The sequence below is a fragment of the Glycine max genome, chromosome 15 (genome assembly GCF_000004515.6).
Source record: "Glycine max cultivar Williams 82 chromosome 15, Glycine_max_v4.0, whole genome shotgun sequence".
In the NCBI taxonomy this organism is placed as follows: Eukaryota; Viridiplantae; Streptophyta; class Magnoliopsida; order Fabales; family Fabaceae; genus Glycine; species Glycine max.
The window spans coordinates 22,325,397-22,349,764 of NC_038251.2; the positions used below are offsets into that span (position 1 = coordinate 22,325,397).

General features: G+C 35.5%; 1 protein-coding gene and 1 pseudogene across 1 annotated transcript; one reads left to right on the top strand and one right to left on the bottom strand.

Moving 5' to 3' along the window:
• Positions 1-11,369: 11,369 nt before the first annotated feature.
• On the top strand, positions 11,370-12,940 carry LOC100527056 (putative photosystem I reaction center subunit psaK 247). The gene is made up of 3 exons (NM_001251071.2): positions 11,370-11,593; positions 11,834-11,914; positions 12,537-12,940. The coding sequence occupies exons 1-3, from the start codon at positions 11,513-11,515 to the stop codon at positions 12,762-12,764; spliced, it is 390 nt and encodes a 129-aa protein (NP_001238000.2). The 5' UTR covers positions 11,370-11,512; the 3' UTR covers positions 12,765-12,940.
• A 1,844-nt stretch (positions 12,941-14,784) lies between these two features.
• On the bottom strand, positions 14,785-16,420 carry LOC102668318 (cell division cycle protein 123 homolog; annotated as a pseudogene).
• Between the last annotated feature and the right edge of the window lie 7,948 nt (positions 16,421-24,368).

Genomic DNA, 24,368 nt, shown 5'->3' on the forward strand with positions numbered 1-24,368 from the left:
TAATGAAGAAGATTTCTAAGCGCACCCGAATTACTAAGTTCACCCCCCTTTTCGTATTTTACGGAAAAGTTACGGAAGCCTTACGGAACTGTTTTCGAATTTGATTTTCATCTTTTTTCTCTTCCCTTTCACCAATGTTAAGTGGAATATGCTTACCCAAGGTTTTCGGAAATTTTACGGAAGTATTACGGAAGCTGCGGAAGCCCCGAAAACCATTTTTCAAAAACGTGGAGGAGCTTGCCGCCCAGTTGCTTCCTCCTTAAGCAACCCAACTTCCAAAATGTTCTGGGAGGGCCTAGATTTGAATTGCTATTTACACCCCTATCTTGATAAGTTCACCCCCTTACCTTTTTTGGTGATTCTTTTTTCGTAAAGTTACGGAAACTTACGAATCTCGTAACGATACTTGTTTTCTTTCCGTAATGTTACGGAACCTTGCGGATTACATAATCACCCCTTTTTGACTTACGGAATGTTACGGAATCTCACTTAATTATGCAACGATGCTTCCATTTGATTTCCGGTGTGTCACAGAAACTTACGGATTGTGCATCAATATTTTTTGGTTTTCCGGCATGTCCTGGAATTTCACAAATTGCCTAATGATGGGTGCCAAGCACCTCAAAAGGACCAAAGAAAGGTCGCATGTCATCAAGCAAAGGTCCCCGGACGAAATTAGGGTATGACACTTTCTGTTAAGTTTCTCTTCTACTCCTCATTCTCTTAACAATTTAGTAAAAGCCTTGGAAGAGTAATTTTTTAATTAGTAAAGGTTTAGGAATAATTAATTCAACCCCCCCTTCTTAATTATTCTGAGGCCACTCGATCCAACATGATCCTCGCGCTAAGCCAAGCCTGTGTGAAAAAAAATAAAAAAAAAACTAATTTTGAATTTGAAACGTCTGCTAAGCGCGCGGGTCCACTAAGCGAGCCTTGTTGAGAAACCAAACGTCTCTCTGGCTAACTAAGCACAGCGTTCCGCTAATCGAAAGTGTCAAAAACTGCTTTAAGTAAGTGTAACAGTAGTTACACTCACACTTGCTAGATTTCGGAAACCCCTTCTCTGTACTCTCTCTCCAAAAATTTGCACATTTTGCATCGGTGCTTTCTCTTTGCGTTGTCTACTTCCTATCCCAAAGCATTAACAATCCAAGTAAGTTCCTTGATTCTTTTTCTCTTTTTCTTGTCTAAACTTTAAAGGAGAAGACTTCAACTGTAGTTTTAGATTTTTAGGGTTTTTATGTTTTGTCAAAATTAATTTAAGATTAGGACTATATACGCTTGTATACTGTATTGAGTATGATGCATACATTACATGTCTGATATGCCTTTTAGAGGCTAGAAAAGTGCAAGAAAATGAACTGCGTTTTCTGGAAAACGCGATCAACTCGCTAAGTGAGCATGCTGCGCTAAGCGAGTTCATCAATACTCATTGTGTATATAGGCATTCTAGGAAGAACACGCTAAGTGCGCCTGCCGCGCTAAGCGAGTTCATCTTTTGAGGATGAACACTCATCCTCTCGCTGAGATGCCTGTGGCTAAGCGAGGCTGAATTGCTAAGCCCAGGTAATTTAGACAATTTTTTGTTGATAGCTGCACGCTAAGCCGAATTTTCCTCGGCCAAGCACGATTTGTTGCGGCATCCGCTGAGCTCAGTAAGCTTCGCTCGCTAAGCTCCTAATACTTAGTGGAATTTTTGAAGAGTTGGAGCCGCTAAGCACAACCTTTAAGGAGCTTAGCGCATATCCCTGCGGCAGATGTTCAGCTTAGCGGGCGCTTTCCAGCTAAGCCAATTCTATAGAAGTTAAATTTCTGTAACTTCCACTAAGCGGCTCCACATGTCGCTAAGCGGTAGTGTTTTTTTTTTTTTGCAAAGGCCAGCTAAGCAGACAATGTCTCGCTAAGCGGCCAGTGCCTTTTTCAGTTGTATTTTCAGTTTTTGAAATTTGAATAACTTGTGTCCTGATTAATTGTTTGGTTCCTTTGTCTGTAGATGACTTCCAGAAAGAGAAAGAGTATTAGTACAAGGCCCACATCTCAGTATGATACAAGGAGGTTCCACTCCTTTGAGGCCTGGACCCGATACACAGATAATGTTCTACGAGACATATACTTCCTGAGAGGAAGGTAGAAATATACCATACTGAGATGGACGAGTTTAAGGCTGAATTGGAGAGGCGTAACTTCCATAAACGCCTCACCAATTTATTTGACAACAACATAGATCTAGCTTTGGTGAATAAGTTTTATGCCAATCTTTACAGCTCCGAAGGACCTTCACCAAAGCAAGTCAGGGTAAGAGGCCACGTGGTGAAGATTGATGCAGACAGCCTCAACACTTTTCTGGAAACACCTGTGGTACTAGCTAAGGGTGAAACCTTACTCGCATATTCCAGATATTGCAGGTTGCTCGCTGATATTAGAGAAATTGAGGCTGCCTTATGTATCCCAGGTCAGGGGTCTGTTTTGAATGTTGAAGGCCACCTAGGGAAGATTCTCAGGAAAGATTTAACAACTCTTGCTCAGGTGTGGAGTGTTCACTCGTACTCTAACCTGGCTCCTACTTCCCACACCTCAGACCTGATAGTAGATCAAGCTAGGCTGATCTTTGGCCTAGTCTCTCAGATGGACATGAATGTGGGAGCTTTCATCTCTGGTCAGATTACATCTATGGCCCAGTCTAACTCTTCTAGACTTGGGTTGCTTCTGACAGCCTGGTCTTCTAACGCTTGAGCCCAGTCATTAACTTGGCCTATATCAGGAAAAACTGTTGGAACCCTGATGATCTAACAATTACTATCAGAGGGGCCAGGAGAGCGAGGACAAGACCAGTTGAGGCCCCTTCCATATCTATAGCTCCTTCTCCAGCATGTACCCTAGTAGCTCCTTCTGCCTCAGCTCCTGCAGATTTTCAGCGTTTTGAAGCCATGCTTCAAAGCATCCATCAGGGGCAGATTATCTTATTACAAAGTTTACAGATGGTGGCACCTCCAGACTTTATTCCTTCAGTAGAGCAGTTTAATGAGTGGGTAGTCTGGCCCGGAACTCAGTCTTCTCTTCACAGGGAAGATGAAGGTCCCACAACCCAGGTACCACAGCAAATGGAGGATGAGTCATCCGAGATTACCACTCTAGAGCCCTTGGTCAGAAGGAAGAAGGCAGATCAAACACAAGAAGCTGCAGCCACTTCTGAGAAATCTCTTGAGGCCACTTTTGAGCCTTTAGAACCAGTGGCAGATACAACTTCACTTCAGCAGGCAGCAAACCCTTCCATTCCTGAGAATCAGACTACACCAGTCCTGTCTCCGAACACCTCTCCTATAGCTACCCCTGTGCTTCACTTAACAGACGAGGAGGATGTTCACACACAGGATACTCAGGACCGATCACAGGATTTTTAAATTCCTGATGATATTTTTTGTGCCATTTAGTTTATTATTATTTTAATTATGGTTTTAGTACAAAATTTCTTTTATATTTATATACATTGCTAGTTTTGTTTATGGGTAGTTTGTTTGCTTATCCTGAAGCATTTTGAATAGTTTAACTTAGTTTTTGATGACATGGCAGTAAAACACTTTTGTCTTTTTGTGAAAAATGGGTGTATGTCTTTATTTTGAATTGAATGCATCATTGTGATGGAATTTGTGTTCCTTTTCATGATTTTGAGCAAGTTTGTATGTTAGACAAAGAAAGAACAAGAATGTGAACTTGCAATTAGAATTGTTAGTCAGTAGATAGATTGATTGAGAAAGAAAAGCTTGAACCAAAACCGGTGAGAGTGTGAACTTAAACTGTGAGTGAACGACTAGCTGTGAGTAATAATCTTTGTATGAATCTCTAAATTTTAGAATGAAATGTATAAACAAGAACATGATGAAGGCCATGATTGTACATACACAAGCCTTTTGACTAAAAAGCTTACCTTGAATGATAGTTATATCCTTTGCACCTTTTTTTTTTAGCTGAATGATATTGTCAAAAATTTGAACCCTGAACTTAACTAATTATCTCCTGATACCTTGCTTAGATTCTAGGAGAACATATGGTTCAAGGAAAATTTACCCCAAATTTGGGGGAGTGGAACTAATTGGGATGCAAAGAAAGAGATAAAGCATCAGCACACACAACACACAAGTTGTCTAAAAAAAAGGAGAGAAAGAAGAAAAATGTGCTGATGTAGCAAGGTCAAAAGCAAATGAAAGTAAAAAGCTAGTGAGCAAGCCAATTGTATTAAAAAGACCATTGGGATAAGTCTAGGATTTGTGCTCTCTTAGAATCTAAACCTTTGAATCCTAGAAAAACCAGTGAATTTTTGTAGCCAAGCCTTACTACAAGCAAGAGAAAGTCCTTCTGATTCTGTTTCTACATTTCTGACTTTATGGCATGAGATGAAATTCAAAGATTGGACCTCTTGCTAGTTGTTATTAATGAATAGCTTAAACACTTGTGCTTGAGTGAAACAGTAGCCGTGAGATTGTGGTTTAAGCTACTTTCCTTAATATCTATCTTATGATTAGCTCCATCTAATTGTTCAGGTTACATTTTATTCTTCTCTTTGGATAACTGCATACCTTGTGAAAGACAAGTGATGAGGGCATTTTACTCCATTCTCTTATCACGCAATCAGTAACTTTTGTTGCATACACCTTTGTACATAGTCACTGCATGTCATTGTCACTTGAGGACAAGGTAGTTGTTCTCTTTTTGCTTGAGGACAAGCAAAACTATAAATTTGGGGGAGTTGTTAGTCGGTGAAAATGACTAACTTTTGTGTATAAAACTTGTGTAAATTGTATCAAACTCTTCCAATTTATGGTTATTTTGTAGTGTTATAAGTATTTTTTGTTAAGTATAGGTAATAAATACTTAGTACTTCCATTTTGTGTGTTTAATAATCATTTTCTCTCAATTTCAGGTTAATTAGGCAAGCTTTGAAAAATGTTGTTTTTCACCTTCTCCCTAAGCCAATCTGCTGGCTTAGCGAGCGTCTGCTAAGCGCAACACTCATGGGCTAAGCGCGAGGAAGACTCTGAAAGAAGATGACTTGTACAGGTTCGCTAAGCACACTGCTTCATCTCACTAAGCGCACCGCTTCAGTCCATCCACTAAGCGAGAAAGGCACGCGCTAAGCCAAAATTCACTAATGTGCACTAAGCGGTCCATAAGTGCGCTAAGCGCACGAGCACGAACAAGGCCACCTATTTAAACTTGAAATCAGATTTGAGAGAGAGATTTTGGATGGGGATTCAGATATTTGCATGTCTAGAGTTTCTAGAGAGAGAAAGGTCCAAGTTCCTGAGAGTTTTGAGAGATTTTGTTGTGGGAAGATCTGCAGAGACCAGAGCTTGAAGCAGGAGCCGGTTTGAGAGCTTGAGATGAGTTTGTGAGTGATTGTGAGATCCTAGAGGTGAAGGAGACATCCTCACCACTTGTATTTTTGCAATCTTTCATCTTGTTCTTCTCTTTGTTGTAAAGAAGGCTTCTTGGTATGGAAAGCTAAATCCTCTATTTGATCTTCCCTGTAGGTACCTGATGTAAATATATTTCTATCTATTTAATGATGTTTTGTGTGTTCTCTGTGCTATCTGCTTTTCACTCCAGTATGCCTTTACCTTGATCACGTAGATACATGCTTTGTTAGGGTCATTCAACAATGGAAACTGGTCTGACTCTGAAGTCCTTGATAGTACAGGGCTAAGTTGTCATACTATCACGAGGAATCGGGGTGCGATAATTTAGTTGTGTATTTGTGTCTTAATGCGGTCCTGGTTGAGTTTAGTCCTACAAGAGGAATCAACGGATGATGCTTGATCAGGATTAGGCTAAACTATCATGAGGAATTTGGGTTTAGTATCTCAGGAGACACCATAAGAACACATGAGCATTGTTAGATAGAGAATATCTTCTTAGCATCAGGCACCTATTAGGAAGGCCAACGTGTTCTCTACTTGTTTTTACACATCATTTCTCTTGCATGATTTTCTTTCTTTTTGCATAAATAGTTTATACACGTGTTCATATTCACACTTACCTTTACACACCAGACACCTATTTGCTAAAATAGCTTACCAAATAACACAAGTTCCCCGAGAGTTCGATACTCGATTCTTACCGTTTTATACTACTTGTGCAATCCGGTGCACTTGCCGGAAGCCGAACAAGATACAAGGCAAGACTCGTTGCTAAGGGGTTTACTCAAAAAGAAGGAATCGACTACACAAAGACTTTTTCTCCTGTATCTAAGAAAGATTCTCTTTGTATTATCCTGGCATTAGTTGCTCATTTTGACCTTGAGTTGCAACAAATGGATGTGAAAATAACCTTTCTTAATGGTGATTTAGAGGATGAGGTTTGTATGAAACAACTTGAAGGCTTCTCCTCTAATAGTGGTGAGCATTTGGTTTGCAAGCTTAATAAATCTATATATGGTTTAAAATACGCCTCCCGTTAGTGGTACCTTAAGTTTCATGGGATAATTTCTTCATTTGGTTTTGATGAAAACCCTATGGATCAATGCATATACCACAAGGTCAGTGGGAGTAAAATATGTTTTCTTTTTTTATATGTAGATGATATTTTACTAGCAGCCAATGATCAAGGTTTGCTAAATGAGGTGAAACAATCTCTATCTAAGAATTTTGACATGAAGGATATGGGTGATGCATCTTATGTCATCAACATTAAGATTAATAGAGATAGACCTCGAGGTATTTTAGGTCTATCACAGGAAACCTATATTAACAAAATTTTAGAGATTTTGGATGAAAGATTGTTCATCGAGTGTTGCTCCCATTGTGAAGGGTGATAGGTTTAATTTGAACCAATGCCCAAAGAATGACTTTGAGAAGGAACAAATGAAAAACATTCCTTATGCTTCAGTTGTTAGAAGCCTCATATATGCTCAAGTGTGCACAAGGCCTGACATTGTTTTGGCAGCTGAAATGTTAGAAAGATATCATAGTAATCCAAGTATTGACCATTAGAGAGCTACAAAGAAAATGATGAGGTACCTTCAGGGGGACCAAAGATTACATGCTTATGTGTAGATAGATAGACAATCTAGATGTGATTTGTTATTCAGACTCAGACTTTGTTGGCTATGGTGATTCTCGCAAATCAACATCTGGGTACATTTTCATAATGGATGGTGGAGTTATTTCGTGGATGAGTGTTAAGAAGAATTTGACTGCTACTTCTACCATGGAAGCTGAGCTTGTCTCTTGTTTTGAGGCTACATCACATGGTGTATGGCTTAAGAGTTTCATTTATAGGCTGAAGATAGTTGATACTATATCAAGGCCTTTAAGAATTTTATGCGATAACTCAGCTGCTATTTTTATGGCTAAGAATAATAAAAGTGGAAGTCGAAGTAAGCACATCGACATTAAATACTTAGCCATTAGAGAAAGAGTAAAAGACAAGAAAGTGTTCATTGAGCATATAAACATTGAGTTGATGATCGTTGATCCTTTGACTAAGGGCATCCCACTGCTTAAATTCAAGGATCATGTAGAAAGAATGAGACTTGGTTCCACTTTATGATTGTATACATGCAGTTTAGAGTTGAAACTTTTATATTATGATATTTTCTCAAATTCAAGTGCACATTAATTTATTTGAGAAAAATTATGTTTTGGACCAAGAATAAATATTGGGTTTATTCATTTAGTTTTATTACCACTTTGAGTATACGGCTTAGGAAATAGAGCATATTGTAATACATGGATGATATTACTCGTTATAAGAGGAACTCTATGATTCGTATATTGTAATACATGTATGTTTTTTGAAAAATAAAATGTTTCATCAGTTTTTGAATTGAGAAGTCAAATATTGAATGACTACTAATGAGTGATAATAACTACTAAATGCATTATTCTTAATGACAAAATGTCTATATATAACACATGTACTTGGTCTTGAGCTCACCTCTTCTAATTTGGTTTGATTCACCATTCATAGAGAGAGTGTAGTTTGTAACATCATTGAAATTTTTAATGTAGCAACCTCCTGACCAACGTTTCCCAATCCCGTTTCTTTCTCCTTCTGTTCCAATCAAACCTTCAATGCATCCTTGCATCATTTGCATCTCTGCATTCACTTCGCCCTTTTCCTGTGTATGGGTCTTCGCTGTCCTTTCTTTGTTAATTTCTGTTTTTATTTTCAAATTGGAGACTCAGGTTCTTGATTAAACTTGTATGGGGTTGTGATTTATTTGTGGAGAACTAATTTTTATGAAGAAATTCATTTTTTTTTTATTTTCTTTTCCTAAAATTACTTCAGGAAAAATTTATCCAAGCACATAATTGCAGCTAATGTTGATAAGGACTTATTTCTCCCTTTTGAAGTTTTAGACTTGTGACCGTATATGTGTGGTTGGAGGTTATTATATAAATTTTTCACATAATTATAATTTTAAAAATCCGTTTGGACTACAAAGGTTTAATGAAAATACAATAAAAAATTACACCTAAAAATTGAATCTAAAACCTGAAAATTGTTTGTAGATGAACTTATTACTAAATTATTATAATTAATTATTAAATTAATGACACAAATAATATATATTTTATGTTATTTACACCGATTTATGTAATTTGATTATTAACCCACCGATTCCACTAAAAACTCATGGACCAGTATCTAGACCAATCTAGTTTGTAAAACATTCCATACTATTTTTAGTTTAACATTTGTGGAAGGTAAACTATAGAAGTGATTTTTTTTAACTTGACGACTGAGGGAATTTGGATGAATTTGTTATGTTGCCAAAAAATATTTAGATAAGCAAATATTTAATATAGAATGAAAAATAAAAATAAATATTGATAAAAACATTTTTAATAATTAAACAGTTCATCATACGCTAAAATTGAAAAATTAAAATAATTAACTAGTATAAGATAATAGCAAAGTTTAGTATTGCTTGATCTAATTTTTTGGGAGCTTATCTTTTTCTTAAAAGGGAAAAAAATAGGCTAAATACATTTTATGAATTTTTTTTTAAAAATTAAAATTTTTAGATGAAATAAATTTAAAAAAAAAATTAGGATGAGTTTGTTAAAACTTAAAATAAGAACTTTTCTAAAAAGAATATAAGATTAGCTTCTTAAAATAATCAAAAAAAAATATTTTTTTAAGCAAAAGTAATTTAAACAAACATACTAGAAAAACAAAAAATTGTTTATTTTATTAAAATAAGTGTTTATTTCAATAAATGAGTTTAACAAACTAATCCTTACTTTTCATCTCTCTCTCCCTCTTCATAGTTTCTTTTTCCTCTTTCGTATTTTTTAAAATTAAACAAAATAAAACTAAATTATTTTATATATTATTTTTAAACAGTTTATTTAAACTTTATTTTTAAGTAAAAAAAGAAAAAAAGTTTGGTCGCAACATAGCTTTAGCCTTGACATGCTAGAATAGAAAGAAAAAAAAAGTATATATTTTACTAAAATAATCAATTCAACATTTCTAACATTAACAATGACTCTTTGAAGCGTTAGGTTTGATTTTTTTTCCTAGGTTAGAGATCACGTTGACATAGGTGTCTTCAAGCTACTGGATTAGACACTAATCTCACTTGTGGTGCGTGGTTGTCGTTACTCATCCAAAAGAATTTTATAGGTGTGGTTGGAGTTTATTATGTAAATTCTTCACATATAGTTTTTAAAAATTGGTTTGGACAACTAATCGTGTTGATCAACTAGTGTGGGGTTGTTCTAACTTAACCAAATGTCTCAAATAAGAGTTATGTATATGTAGTTGCACTAAATCCTCAAAGAGAGAGCTCTCATAGTTATCATACTTGACTAAAACATGATTGTCTCTGGTGTATGACAATTGTGGTCTAGAAAAAATATCGGTTTGAACTAGGTGAATATGAAATCAGTGGTTTGATCGATCTGAGCCTTGTCTTGAATCAAGCAAGCTATCGAATCTGGTTGATCTAAATTAAACTGGCTAGTTTAATGATTGAATTGGTGAACCGATCTAGTTGAACTAGCAAATCAATTTGGTTGAGCTAGTTGAACAAGTATTAATTTCTTTTAAAGAAATACAAAGCTTTAATAATGACACCTAAAAATTGAATCTAAAACCTTAAAATTGTTTGATAGATCAACTTACTACCAAACTATCATAATTAATGATTAAACTAATGACACAAATAATATATACTTATATATTTTATGTTACTCACGCCAGTTTATATAATTTGATTATTAACCCACCGATTCAATGACTCATTATCTCAATCAATCTAGTTTTTTAAACATTCCATACTATTTTTAATTTAACATTTGTGGAGGGTAAACTATAGAAGGAATTTTTCTTTTTACTGGACGATAAGGAGAATTTGAATGCATTTGTTATGTAGCCAAAAAAGTATATAGACAAACAAATATTAATATAGAATAAAGAATAAAAATAAATATTGATAAAAACATTTTTAATAACTAAACAGTCCATCACACTCTAAAATTGAAAAATTAAAACACTTAACTAGTAAAAGATAATACCAAAGTTCAACTTAGATATTGTTTGATCTAATTTTTTGGGAGCTTGTCTTTTTCTTAAAAGGGAAGAAATAGGCTAAATACATTTTCTGAAAAGTTTTTAAAATATTAAACATTTTAGATGAAATAACTTTTGAAAAGAAATTTACTTTTCTTCTCTATTCCTAGCTTCTTTTTAAAAATTAAACAAAAATAAAACTTATCAAATAGTTTTTTATTTTATTTTTAAACATTTTATTTAAACTTTCATTTTAAATAAAAAAAGAAAAAAAGTTTGGTCGCAACATAGGCTTAGCCTTGACATGCTAAAATAAGAAGAAAAAAAAGGTAGACATTTCACTAAAAGAATCAATTCAGCATTTCTAACATTAACTTTGACTCTTTAAAGTGTTAGGTTTGAGTTTTTTTTTCCTACATTAGAGATATGGGTGTTTTTCAACCTCTGAAAGTTAGAAAGTAAATTCATTTGTGATGCGTGATTATTGTCATTGATCTAAATTTTTTTTTACACAAAATAAAATTAAATATAAATTCTTTCGTTAAATTAATTGTTTATATCACTATATGGGTTCGATTGATTTGAATTTGCCAACAATTGAATATTATTATTATTATTTGATCGTTACAAATGAAGAGTTGATAATGATAATAAGGAATTGTTGAAAATTTAGAACGGAGACCCCTCACACACGATCCAATAGTACACAGGATATAAAACCAACCTGGCAGCTAAGACATTATCCATTATCCACTCCCCCAAATCAGATAATGCCACGTCGGAGTCACGTATCTTTGGCCATCTCATTTTGGCGTCCTGAGGCCACAAATCGCTCATGTGGCTGCCATTAGATACGCATATTGCATGTTACATCATAGCCCTTAGAACAGCCAGAGGAACCCAGAAGATAAATCTTTCAAAGAAAAAAGGAGAGTGCTTAGAGAGAGAGCAAAACATATTATTTTCATTTTCATCTTTTTTTGAGTATCAACAAATGGCAACCACTGTGATGACCACTCTCCCCCAATTCAGTGGTCTTAGACCCCAATTCTCAGCTGCCCCTGTGAAGAACTTGGTTAGCATAGCATAGCGCTCTTTTTGTATTTACACTTTTATTTTTATTTTTTATCAACAAATGTTAGTTGTTGTTTTTTTGTATTTACACATATACCCTGTCTTCTTTGGTCATAGATATGTATGTTAGACACAGTTAATTTGAAAATGATCTTGTTACTTTCATTAACCATTCCACATCTATTGCTTTCATTTGAAATATTGTAATTGTAATGATAACTTGATTTTGCTCATTATTCAGGTTGCTGTGCAACCCATGAGTCGCAAGGGGAAGGGTGCATTGGGAGCTCGATGTGACTACATTGGTTCATCCACTAATCTGGTAGCTTGAGTCATTTCAAAGTTTCCTTGTTCCTTTTGTTGTTTCATCTGACTTTATTTACAAAGCATAATAGATAGTAGATTCAATTCTTTTGGACGGGTATATATGAAAATCTTGTTTATACATGCAACAATCTTGTGAAATTGTTGAGTGCATATGCATAATGGTACTGAAATTCGTGTAGTTTCTAGTTCAGTTACCATGTGAAAGAAGTGATTGAGAGTATGTATAAGTGTTAATTGGAATTATCACATACTAGATTTTTTTAAAAAATAAATAGGAAATCTTGTAATATTAATGTAAAGTATGATGAACTGCGTACAAACACATTTTTATCAAACTTATTACAAGAGAGTTTCTACGCATTAGCTTACGAAGAAGTTAATTTTTGCTTATGAACAAAATTAATTCATTTCTCTTAACTATTTTTTTCTTCTTGAAAGTATTTATAAAAAAATTTATCCAAACAGACCTTTTATTGGTGTACTTTACCATGTACCTAGTATGGATTGAACAAAGTAAAACTTTCAAAGCCCTTGTTACAGTTGTGGATGGTTTGATTTGTGTTGTTACCATGACTATGTGCATATGGTTTTATTGACTTTGTTGACATGTTGGGCAGATTATGGTGGCTTCTACAACCCTGATGCTGTTTGCTGGAAGGTTTGGATTGGCTCCATCAGCAAACAGGAAAGCCACTGCAGGGCTAAAGCTGGAGGTGAGGGACTCAGGCTTGCAGACTGGTGACCCTGCTGGCTTCACCCTTGCTGACACCTTGGCCTGTGGATCTGTTGGCCACATCATTGGGGTTGGGGTTGTTCTTGGTCTCAAGAACATTGGTGCCCTGTAAAAAGCAACTATATAAGTTTAGTGCTTGATGCATCTGTAATCAATGTTATTATGTACTTCATTTTCACATCACTCTGCAGTCTTTCTCAAACTTAACATAATATTCAGTTTCTCCCTTTTCCCTCCTAATCCCACACCCACCCCCTCATACAAAAACAAAAAAAGATCTGTTATGGCAAATGATCAAATGCTTTGCTATAGAATTGAGCATTCTTGACTCGATGCATTTGAATTGCTACCAATGATTAAACTGCATCATGCAAATTCTTAGGCTTAATAAAATAAGTTAGAACACACGTTTGCAAGACTAATATTTCTCCTCAAAATTATAAGATCTGTAACAAATTAACAATAACTATAGAAAAATTTGGATTTACTGGGTTTCTTGAAAACCAATATTCTCGGTATTTGGGCAGTCTAAACATACATATGTAAAATATCAGAATAGTTTTATCTACTATTGTGTAAAATGTCAAATATGCATGGAAATGGAAAGACATATTTTCTACTTATAATTGTAGGGAATTAACAAATCAAATTCCTTTCTTTGTGAATTCAAGATAGGCACTATGTGGAAGCCAAAAAGTAAAGCGTAGAAGAATAACATTAGAAATTTTAAGTAAAAAATATTTTCAATGTAAGGAAAACCCACAAGACATCTTCCAATAAAAGATCCACATATTCTCGGTATTTGACTTAGCAAGGAATCCTGTGTCCCATGGCCGTAGCAAGCACATTGAAACTAAGTTTCATTTCTTAAGGGATCAAGTTAACAAAGGGAGGATAAGGTTGAAACATTGTGGGCCAGATTTGCAACTTGCTGATATTATGACAAAGGCGTTGAAGGCTAATAGATTCAAGTTGCTAAGAAATATGCTAGGTGTGGTGCATATTTGATGTAATGTTGTTGTTTGTATAGGAATTAAAGGGGAGTGTTAGAATAGTAATTCCTATTAGTGATAGTTATTTCTTTGTTTTAGACACATGAGATATGCAGATCGAGCTAGAACATGCGTATGTGTATGTAACTTCATACCTTTCATAGAATAAACCTATTATTTCTTGCTTTCTCTCTCTTTTTCCTGAAAAGAGCTATCTTTCTCTTAAAGACGAATACATGAACTCTCTCACTCTACAACAATTCTCTTTTTTCTCTCAAATAAGATTGTTGAATGGATGAGCTAGAATAGGATACTCCACTACTTCACAAACCTCCCTATCTACAAGAGGGATGTAAGACCTTCATTCATTAAAAAGTGATTCTTCACGAGAAAGTGGGTACTTAGTGTCCATACAAAAAGTATTATTCAGATATGAATTAGAACGTTCTACTTCAATGCATTTAATAATGAATTAGAGTTGAGTGAATAGAATATTAACTCTTACACAAATGTCTGACCAAGTGAATCAAAGCTAAGTCAGTGGTCAGCAGACCTTTGTTGAACAAAGCTATGGCGAAGTAGACGTAGCTTTAGTGACCGTGGTGAACAATGAGCAATAAGGGAAATTGTGCAACCAGCTGGTAAAGATTTGACTCATCAGAAGTACTTGGATTTGAATTTATGTGTCAGTGTGAGGACTTTGTTGTTGGACAATAAGTATCTTTGCAAAACTATTTGAGCCATGAGACATACTCAAACCCTGATTAGCCCTTGAGACTCAACCTGCCTTGAGGCTGTTTCTAGTTTTTCATGTTTATTGTTCAAACGTGGAATTATGCCATTTCATTGTTCTCAATTTAATATATAAGTTGTTCATAAAAAATGGATCAAACTGACGATATGTTTTTCAAAATGCAGTCAAATCAAAAGACTTAATGTCTCTGTCATTCAATTTTTTTGAAAAGGATTAGTGATGGGATATTGTAACTTTAACTTAAGTCCCATTAATGAAAATTTAAGGAAACAAATAGGTTCTTTCTCCTCAGAAAGAAAAAGGGAAACAAATATAGGTTAAATTGCCAAAACTAACACATGAACTGAATTATTAAATAAACATGTAAGAACGATTGATGAGTTGTTATGTACTGCAAATGATGCACGTGCAGTGTACCAAAAAACCATCGTGTACATTAATATTACAGAGTTTGTCAAAGAGATGCAAGAAAGGACCATCAGGAAGAGTTTGCTGTGAAAGAAACATACAAAAATAAGAACATAAATAATGCAAATATGCAAAAAAACTCATTTCTTCATACCAGAAGAGCCAATACACAACATGATAAATTTTCTCCAAAATACTTTCAGCCTTTCAGGTACATACATTTAAAAGGGAAGATTATTTGAAGTTATCACAGAATTGCCTTCAGCTCTCCATGTGCCTCTGAAGTTTCAAGACTAAATTAAAAGTACTTGATTTGAAGTCCAAAAAAAAACTTATAAACCATAAAGACTAATAGGTTTATCCGTTTATGTTAAACAGGGAAACTGCATCCTCCCAGGGGTAATGTTTTCAAACGTGTTTTTCCCTTGGTAAAAAATTTCAACAATTTTTAAAAAAAAGAAACTACTTCATTTGCTACCTCAAAGTAACAATTGAGAAACAACAGCTATCATGCACCAGCTTCAGTTGATTTCCGTCTTAACTCTTCGATCATCTGCTTTCCTTAGAAATTGATCCCAAACACACCCAGGGCTGGTATCCAAGTAATCAAATGGAACTGCTGTTTTAAGGCCTGGCCTAACAGCACAACGATCTTCGACAATTCTAAACTCCATATCATTGCCTTCACTGTGAATACAGTCTAATTCATCCCATGTAAACAACAATGGCAGGCACCTCAAGGGTTGAAATACACAACCTTAACTCTCTCATCATTGGTAATGTAACATAAAATGTGTAATTTTCTGACTCCAATTCAGCCCTCACATAGTTGTTGAAAAATGCTAGTATCAGTAAAAAGGAGATCATTCTTCTTTTCAAGAAAAACAGGATAAAAAGTAGTAACCTCCCCTTGAGAAATTCCAATTAATCTCTGATCCCGTACAAAACATCGAAATTCCATGCCTGGCTAAAGGAATGGATACCATTTACGGAGAGCAAGAAAGAAATTCTGGGGCCTATTCAAAGATTTATCCTCGCACGAATCATAAGCATGGCACAAGTCGTGGACCAATAAGTAAGATGATCGAAATAAAAGTGCAATCTAACAGAAACTGGTGAACCGAAGGGTACCAGTAGTGCTTATCCAAGCTGAATCTTTTGGTGCACTCCAATTCAGCTTGGGGAAGACTGTACGCCCAAGCGATTCAATGGATTCCTTAATTTTTCAATTCAAGTTCTGGAAAAGAAGGCGGTGGAGAACCTTCTTCTGCTTCATCTCCAGATCCTTCTGACACCTGAAAATCATCTTCCTCATCTGGGTTATGAATTCTATTGGGTAATGCATCTTCATTTAAGACAGAAACATGCAACAAGAAGGGCCCCGAGTCATCTAAAAGGTACTGAATAAATGATTCCGGAAGTTGACGAATTAAGGTCTTGATGGATACAGATTTGAACTTTAGATACCATTCCTGAATCTGGCATCGATTCACCTCTTCCTCTTTCATATTCTGCAACAATTGTTTTACTGTCGAGTATAACCGGCTGAACTTCCTTTTCTTCATTAGAGATTAATTGGTGAAACCTAGTAAATAATTAGCTGTCAAGAAAGGTCAGCTAACTCCCCTCAACCCCAGCCAATGTGGGTCAAGGCTATGGCCATGTGGATTTGGACCAGTACACTAAATTAAAAGAAACTATTAGCCCATGTCTTAAATTAGCTGGCTATATGCATTAACAAGAACCTTGAATATATGAACCTAAATGCATGCCAATTACCATTAGCAATAACCATAGCACATGTCTTAAGTTGTTTCAAGTTTGCAAGGCAAATATATATGGATGACTTATTTATTTGTTCTTTTCCTAGCATGGTAGAAACAAGAGTGTCTAGGATGTAGAATGTAACATCCTGAGAGAAATTATAACTCAATCTGACAGATGAAATTCTATGTTGTGTCATTTATGCATGCATGTATTTAATTGTAGTGATTATATGTCTTTAATTATAGATTTTTGTGCTTTGTGTGTGTAATTAGTTTAGTGAAGCTTGATAGAGAAATAGAAACTATTTGAGCTAGATTTCCATCTGTGCAAGATTCATTGCACATTGAGTCACAATGTAATTTGTCTCTGTGTGAATGGACTTTGTGTGAGGTTTACTCTGAGTACATCTATCCCTATGGAAATTAGCACAATAATATAGGAAGTTAGTGCATTAGTCTAAATGTTTAAGATAAGATTTACCAGTTTCAACAAAAGCAATTTTACCATTTTTGTTTATGTCTACTTTATCCATCTCTAGCTAAAAATTGAAAAGCAAAAACACTCATTTGTTGCATGTCCCCATGCTTCATTTGAGCACATCACTAGCCTTGCATCATATCTCATTGTTTTCTCTAAAAAAAACCAAAATTTGGAACCTCCATCTTCTTCCTCTTGCATGAGGCTTTCAAGGGAAGAGATGCCACAATTCTCTTCTTCTTCTTCCAAGCTCCATATTGGTGTTTTTGAGACTTCTTCTCTCAAAGCTTTGGAAAGAAGCTCTTAAACCTCTATTTTCTTCTCATTTCTCCACCATTTTTGTGCAAAGTTCTTATATTTGGTTCCAAAATTTGTTTTTCATCCTTTGAAGCTCGAGACTTCAATATTTGAACTCCTTGTTCCTTTGATCATTTCGTGCAAGCTTCATTCAAGGTAATGGGAGTCTTTCCACTTCTTGAACCCTAACCTTGCTATCTTTGGAAGCTAGGCTTCATTGCATGTTGTTTTGATGTTTAAAATTATGTATTTGCTACCATGACTGAAATTGTGTAATATGCTGCTTTTATTGAAGTTTAAGGTTAAAAATGAGTTCTTCGGGTGTTAAAACTTAGGGTTAGCCTGAAATTTCACCAAAATCGAAGTTTTCTAGAAAAGTTAAGAATAAAACAATTTCTAGGATATTTTATCAGATAAAATCTGTCATGAAAATGAACTGACTGATATAGTTGTATGGACTATTTTTCTTATAGTTTTGACCTAAAAAATGAGTTTTTTAGATGTGAAAATGCAGGATAGCATATAAGATTCATGAAAAACTAATTCCTGGAGCATCGAGAACATTGAAAATAAGTTTAAGAGCAAGACTTTGTAAAGATGAGTGACTGAGTAACTTTAGATGGTAGAAAACTTAAAATAGAAATATGTGCCTCTAGATAAAGTTACCTAAAAGTGTGCATAGGGGTCTTCATTAGGTAATCCTTGAAATAAGTTCCCTTGTATTAAATGAATTAAGGAATGTGGGTAGTTGATGTTGTTAGCTTGCACTTCAGGACATGCAATGCTGGTGAAAAATTGTGGTACTGAACTACTTGAGTAATCCTTAAGGGTAATCCTCTGGTCATGCTCTTCTGCCATGGTAATGACTTTAGGTAATTGAGTGGCGGATTCCCTTGATGATGGTGAATCAGGTGATAATAAGTCAGAGAAATGAGTCTCTTCCTCAAGAATAGATGCAACTGTTCTGTCTTGCAGAAGTTTCCTTCTCCTCTCGACCCTGTTCCTTCGCAATGTAGCTTCAATTTCTAAGTCTAGAGGAACTAAATTGCCTGTGGGAGATCTATGCATATACAATACTAACAGAACAATGGTTATCCAGTTCAATAAAAGAAGACAAATAGGAATTAAGAACAAATATTTAAAAAAATAATCAAAGAATAACAAATAAAGAATAGACACCTAAAAACGAACTAACTTCCCAAATAAAAAGAAGTTTCCCAGAAACGGCGCCAAAAACATGTTCACTTTTGGCAAGTGCACCGGATTGCACAAGTAGTATAAAACGGTAAGAACCGAGTATCGAACTCTCGGGGAACTTATGTTATTTGGTAAGCTATTTCAGCAAATAAGAGTCTGGTGTGTAAAGATAAGTGTGAATATGAACAGGTGTGTAAACTATTTGTGCAAAAAGGAAAATCACGCGAGAGAAATGATGTGTAAAAACAAGTAGAGAACACGTTGGCCTTCCTAATAGGTGCCTGATGCTAAAAAGATATTCTCTATCTACAATGCTCATGTGTTCCTATGGTGTCTCCTGAGATACTAAACCCTGATTCCTCATGATAGTTTAGCCTAATCCTGATCAAGCATTGCCCGCAGATTCCTCTTGTTGGACTAAACTCAACCAGGACCACATTAAGACTCACATACACAACTAAATTATCGCACCCCAATTCCTCGTGATAGTATGACAACTTAGCCCTGTACTATCAAGGACTTTAGAATCATACCAGTTTCCATTGTTGAATGACCTTAACAAAGCATGCATCTACCTGATCAAGGTAAAGGTATACTGGAGTGAAAAGCAGATAGCACAAAGAACACACAAAACATCATTAAATAGATAGAAATATATTTACATCAGGTACCTACAGGGAAGATCCAATAGAGGATTTAGCTTTCCATAACCAGGAAGCCTTCTTTACAACAATGAGAAGAACAAGATAAAAGATTGCAAAAATACAAGTGGTGAGGATGTCTCCTTCATCTCTAGGATCTCACAATCACTCACAAACTCATCTCAAGCTCTCAGAACGGCTCCTGCTTCAAGCTCTAGTCTCTGAAAATCCTCACACAACAAAATCTCTCAAAACTCTCTAGAACTTGGACCTTTCTCTCTCTAGAATCTCTAGACATGCAAAGCTCTGAATCCCAACCCAAACTCCCTTCACAAAATCTGATTTCAGGCTTAAATAGGTGGCTTTGTTCATGCTCACGCGCTTAGCGAGATTATGATCCACTTAGTGCACATTAGTGAATTTTCGCTTAGCGCTCTGTTCTCGCTCAGTGGATGGGCTGAAGCGATGTGCTTGATGAGATGAAGCGGTGCGCTCAGCGAACCTGTACAACTCATCTTCTTCCAGATCCTTCCTCGCACTTAGCCACTAAGTGTTGCGCTTAGCAGACTCTCGCTAAGCCAATCTGTTGGCTTAGCGAGGAGGTGAAAAACAGCACTTTGCCAAATTGCCTAATTCGCCTAAAATTGAGAGAAATTGATTATTAAATACACAAAATAGAAGTATTAAGTGTCTATTACCTATACTTAACAGAAAGTACTTATAATACTACAAAACAACAATAAATTGGGGAAGTTTGATACAATTTACACAAGTTTTATACACAAAAGTTAGTCATATTCATCGACTAACAATAACCCCCCTCTAGCTTCTCAAGGAAGCTTTCTTCCTCTAGCTTCCCAAGGAAGCTACCTTCCTTGCTTCACAAGGAAGCTTCCCATGTGCTAGGCTATAAATAGAAACATGTGTAACACTTGTCATAACTTTGATGAATGAGAAACTTGTGAGACACACTTCAAAGTTCAACTACTCCCTAATCTCCTTTGATTCCCACTCCCCCCTCTCTCTCATTCTATTCCTCCATTGAAGCTTCCTCTCTAAGCTTCTTATCCAAGACACTCTCTTGGTGGTGAAGTTTCTCCTTCCATGGCTTATTCCCTAGTGAATGGTGCCTCCTCTCACCTCTTCTCCTTTATCTTCCACTACAAATCCATGGCTAAAAATCACCATTGAAGGACCTTATTGAAGCTCAAAGATCCATCCTCCATAGAAGCTTCTCAAGCAAGCTTCCATCAAGTGGTATCAAAGCACAAGAGCTTAAAGTAGGTGCTCTTTAAAACTCTCTTAATTTTTAGCTTTACCTTCTCCTCCATTGTTGTTTCTTCATTTTTCTCCATGTATCTCCTCACATGTTTTGTGATGAATGTTGTTAACATGATTTTTTTTAGAACTTCCACTGATTAAACTTGCTATAGAAGCTAGATTTTGATTTTCTATGGTTCAAATTTCTTGTTCTTGTTCTTGAACCATGAATTGTGTTGAGTTTAGGTTCCTTTGAGTTTTGTATTGCTATTTTTTTTCCTGGCTGAAACCTAAACCATAAAATTCTTACAAAAACATTAAAGTATAAGAAAACCTCAAAAATCCAGAGTGACATGTTCACCTATTGTAGTTTTGTCATAGAAGTCGTGTCTAGTCATGAAACTTGTCACATAAGGTTCCTTATGTTGTGTTGAATTTTATTTTTCTTGTTTCTTTGTCTAACTCATTTTTTCATGTGTATGAAATTTTTTTAGCCTATTATTTGATTTGAGTCAAATCTTGCATGTTAATTATTCCTTAACATGTTCATGCATAATTCTTATAGAGTCTTTGATTGTGAACCTTTTCTTGAACTTTTAGGTTTCCTTATGATTGTGTCTATTGTGAATATAAGTTTTGGTGATTGAATTGCTAGCTGAAATTTTTATCCTAAGTGAATGTTGAACTCCTAAAGCTGTGGTAAAAATGCCTAGTGACTTTAACATACATATGAAAGTTGAAAGTAAACCTAAGACGATCAATATACAATGCTTAAAAAAATTTGAAGTATGAAATCGTTGGTGTTGACAGCTTGAACATACGAACTTGTAAAAATTATTGGGAATTGGTCACTACAAATTTTAAGCTAAAATTTTTACTGAATTTTATAGACATATAAAAAATTAGAAAAAAAAGTTATTTGGATAAAATAAAAAAATAATAAAAATCATACAAGTTGGCACGAAAATCATTGTTCAGGAAAAGTAAAAATAAAAAGTGATAGGGAAGTGTGCTTGTTGTTTTGACTCAAAATTTGTTCTATAATTAGTGCCTATTTTAGACCAATCTTAGTTCTCAAATTTCAATTGAAAAGTAGTTTGAAAACAAGTTTTTTTGAGGTTTCTTGAGTTTTTTTTTTATAGTTTTTTTAACTCTACTCTAGAGCCATTCTAGGTTTCTCTTTGAGTCCTAGCTTGCTTTTATGTGCTTTTCATTGCTTTAATTGCTGAATAATCCTTGAAAATTTGTCTTGTTAAAACTCTATTGGTTTGACTTTCATTTCATTTTTTGGTCTTTGGTTATTTCTTGTCCCTTTGTTTCCTTGTTTGTGAGTTGCCATATAGGGAATTGGAAAGGAGGATTGGTGCCATCCATTGAAGAATTTGAGTCAAGAAACAATGGGCCAAACACCTTAAGAGCTATTAGAATAAGAAGCACTCCAAATTGAGTGAAACACCAAAGAGAGAACAACCACCAAAATTGAGTACTTTTTTTTTTAATTTTGTAATTGGAAATTTACTTGTAATTGGACACTTGTACGTTTACCTTCATTGCTTTCAAATTTTGTAACAAAAAGGCCTTTCATTAGAAGTGTGTTGAAAGCCTCCAATAGGTTACCCTACTTCCATTTGTGTGTAATAATTTTAGGCAATTTTCTTTTAGGATAGTGAGTGTTTTGTTGGAAACCTCAAATGTGGTCATCCGAACACTCTTAGGATGGCCTAGTTTACATTTCTTGCACTTTAATTTCTTGCTTACTTTCACATTTTATTTTCTTTACTAATCACGCCTAGTTTATCTTTTTATTGCATAATAATTTCTTCTTGCTTATCATGCTTATCTTGAGTTGTTTTGAACCCTAGCTTTTACCTTTTGCAAACCTCCAACAAGAAAGAACCACAACTTATGAACCAACATGAGTCATCATTCATCTAGTGCTAATGGTGAGGGTACTAGTCATAAGGACTCTCTATCTAGAATATTAGATGAGTTGAGTTCCCTCAAGTTATGGAATGAAAAACTAGAAAGAAAAGAAAAAGTAAAAGAGAGGGTAGAAATAAATTAAGATGAGAGGGAACAAATAAGGGGAGAAGAAAGCAGGAAAATACTAAAAGAGTTAAGAAAAAAAAACATGCCTCCTATAGTAGTCATGACTCTTGCAAGAGCCTAAGTGAAGAACTTAGTAACTATTATGGAGGAAGGCATAGGTCACATCCTAGACCTCACTCCCATACTTTCATGGGAAGGACAATGTAGAGGCTTATTTAGATTGGGAAATGAAGGTTGAATAACTCTTTGCTTGCCATCATACAAGTGAGGAAATGAAGGTTCCTTTGGCTACCCTTAGCTTCCAAGGGTATGCCCTCTATTGGTGGACTTCCCTGGTTAGGGAAAAAAGGATTAATGAGAATCCTCCAGTAGAGTATTGGAATGACTTGAAAAGTGCCCTTAGGAAGAGGCACATCCCCTTCTACTATGAAAGGGAGCTTATGGATAAGCTCCAAAGGCTTCGACAAAGGAATATGGGTGTTGAAGAGTATAGGAAACAAATGGAACTACTTCTTTTGAGAGTTAGGCTTAGGGAGGAGGAAAGAAGAAGTATTGCTAGGTCCCTTAGTGGACTTAATACGGAAGTGAGGAACAAAGTTGAGCTCCTTCCATATAGGGACCTAGATGACCTAGTCCAACTTTGCATAAGGGTAGAGCAACAACTTAAAAGAAAGCCTACCTCAAAATCTTATGGCTCTCACTCTTATCCAAAGAAAGACCAAGGTCAAGGCATCTAAGGGTTGCACCTTCTAAGCCCAAAGATGATAAAGGGAAGACAATAGAAAAGTAACCCCCTAAGGCTACTATGCAAGAGAAGACTAGCTCTATAAAATGCTTTAAATGTCTTGGAAGAGGACACGTTGCTTCTCAATGCACCACCAAGAAAACAATGATTATGAGGGGCCAAGACATTTATAGTAGCCAAGATGAGGCTATTACTTCACCTTCCTCTAGTGAAAGTGAAGAAGCAAAATGAGAAGAATCTAGTGAAGAAATCCACCCTCAAGAAGAAGGGGACCTTTTAATGGTCAGAAAGCTTCTAGGAGGCCAATCTTGTGGCTTGAACCAATCTCAAAGAGAGAATATTTTTCACACAAGATGTAAAATTTTTGATAACACATGCTCTCTCATTGTAGATAGTGATTCATGTTGCAATTTTTGCAGCACAAGATTAGTCTCTAAGTTGAGCCTTGCTATCATTCCCCATCCTAAGCCTTACAAACTTCAATGGCTCAATGAGCAAAGGGAGATGATAGTCAATCAACAAGTGAAAGTGCCCTTCTCCATTGGAACATGCAAGGATGAAGTGATTTATGATGTAGTTCCTATGGAGGCAGGACACCTTCTCTTAGGTAGGACATGACAATATGATAGGAAAATCATCTATAATGGCCTAACTAATGAGATAACCCTCACCCACCTTGGAAAAAAGTTTGTGTTGTATCCTCAAACACCTTCATAAGTGGCCAAAGATCAACTAACTATGAAAGATAAGAGGGATGAGGAAGAAAAACTAGATAAACAAAAGAAAAAGAAGGATAGTAAGGCCTTGTCTTCAAAGGCCAAGGGGAAGGAAAAAGAGGAAAAAGATTCCTCCAAGAAGATTGTTAAGAAGGAAAATTATTTTGCAACAAAAGGTGATATCAAAATAGCACTCCTTCTTAAACAATTCTTCTACCTTTTCATATCAAGGGAAACCTCCCTTAGCACTGCCACAATTCCTACATTTGAGACGTGATGTAAGCTCCATTGGAGCTTGTAGGCCTAGGATCTTCTTCATCAATGGATTCCTTTGCTTCTTGGAAGATAAATGGCAGCGGAATGGAGAAGGAAGAGAGAGAGGAGACGCCACTTCAAGGAGAAGATGAGTCTAG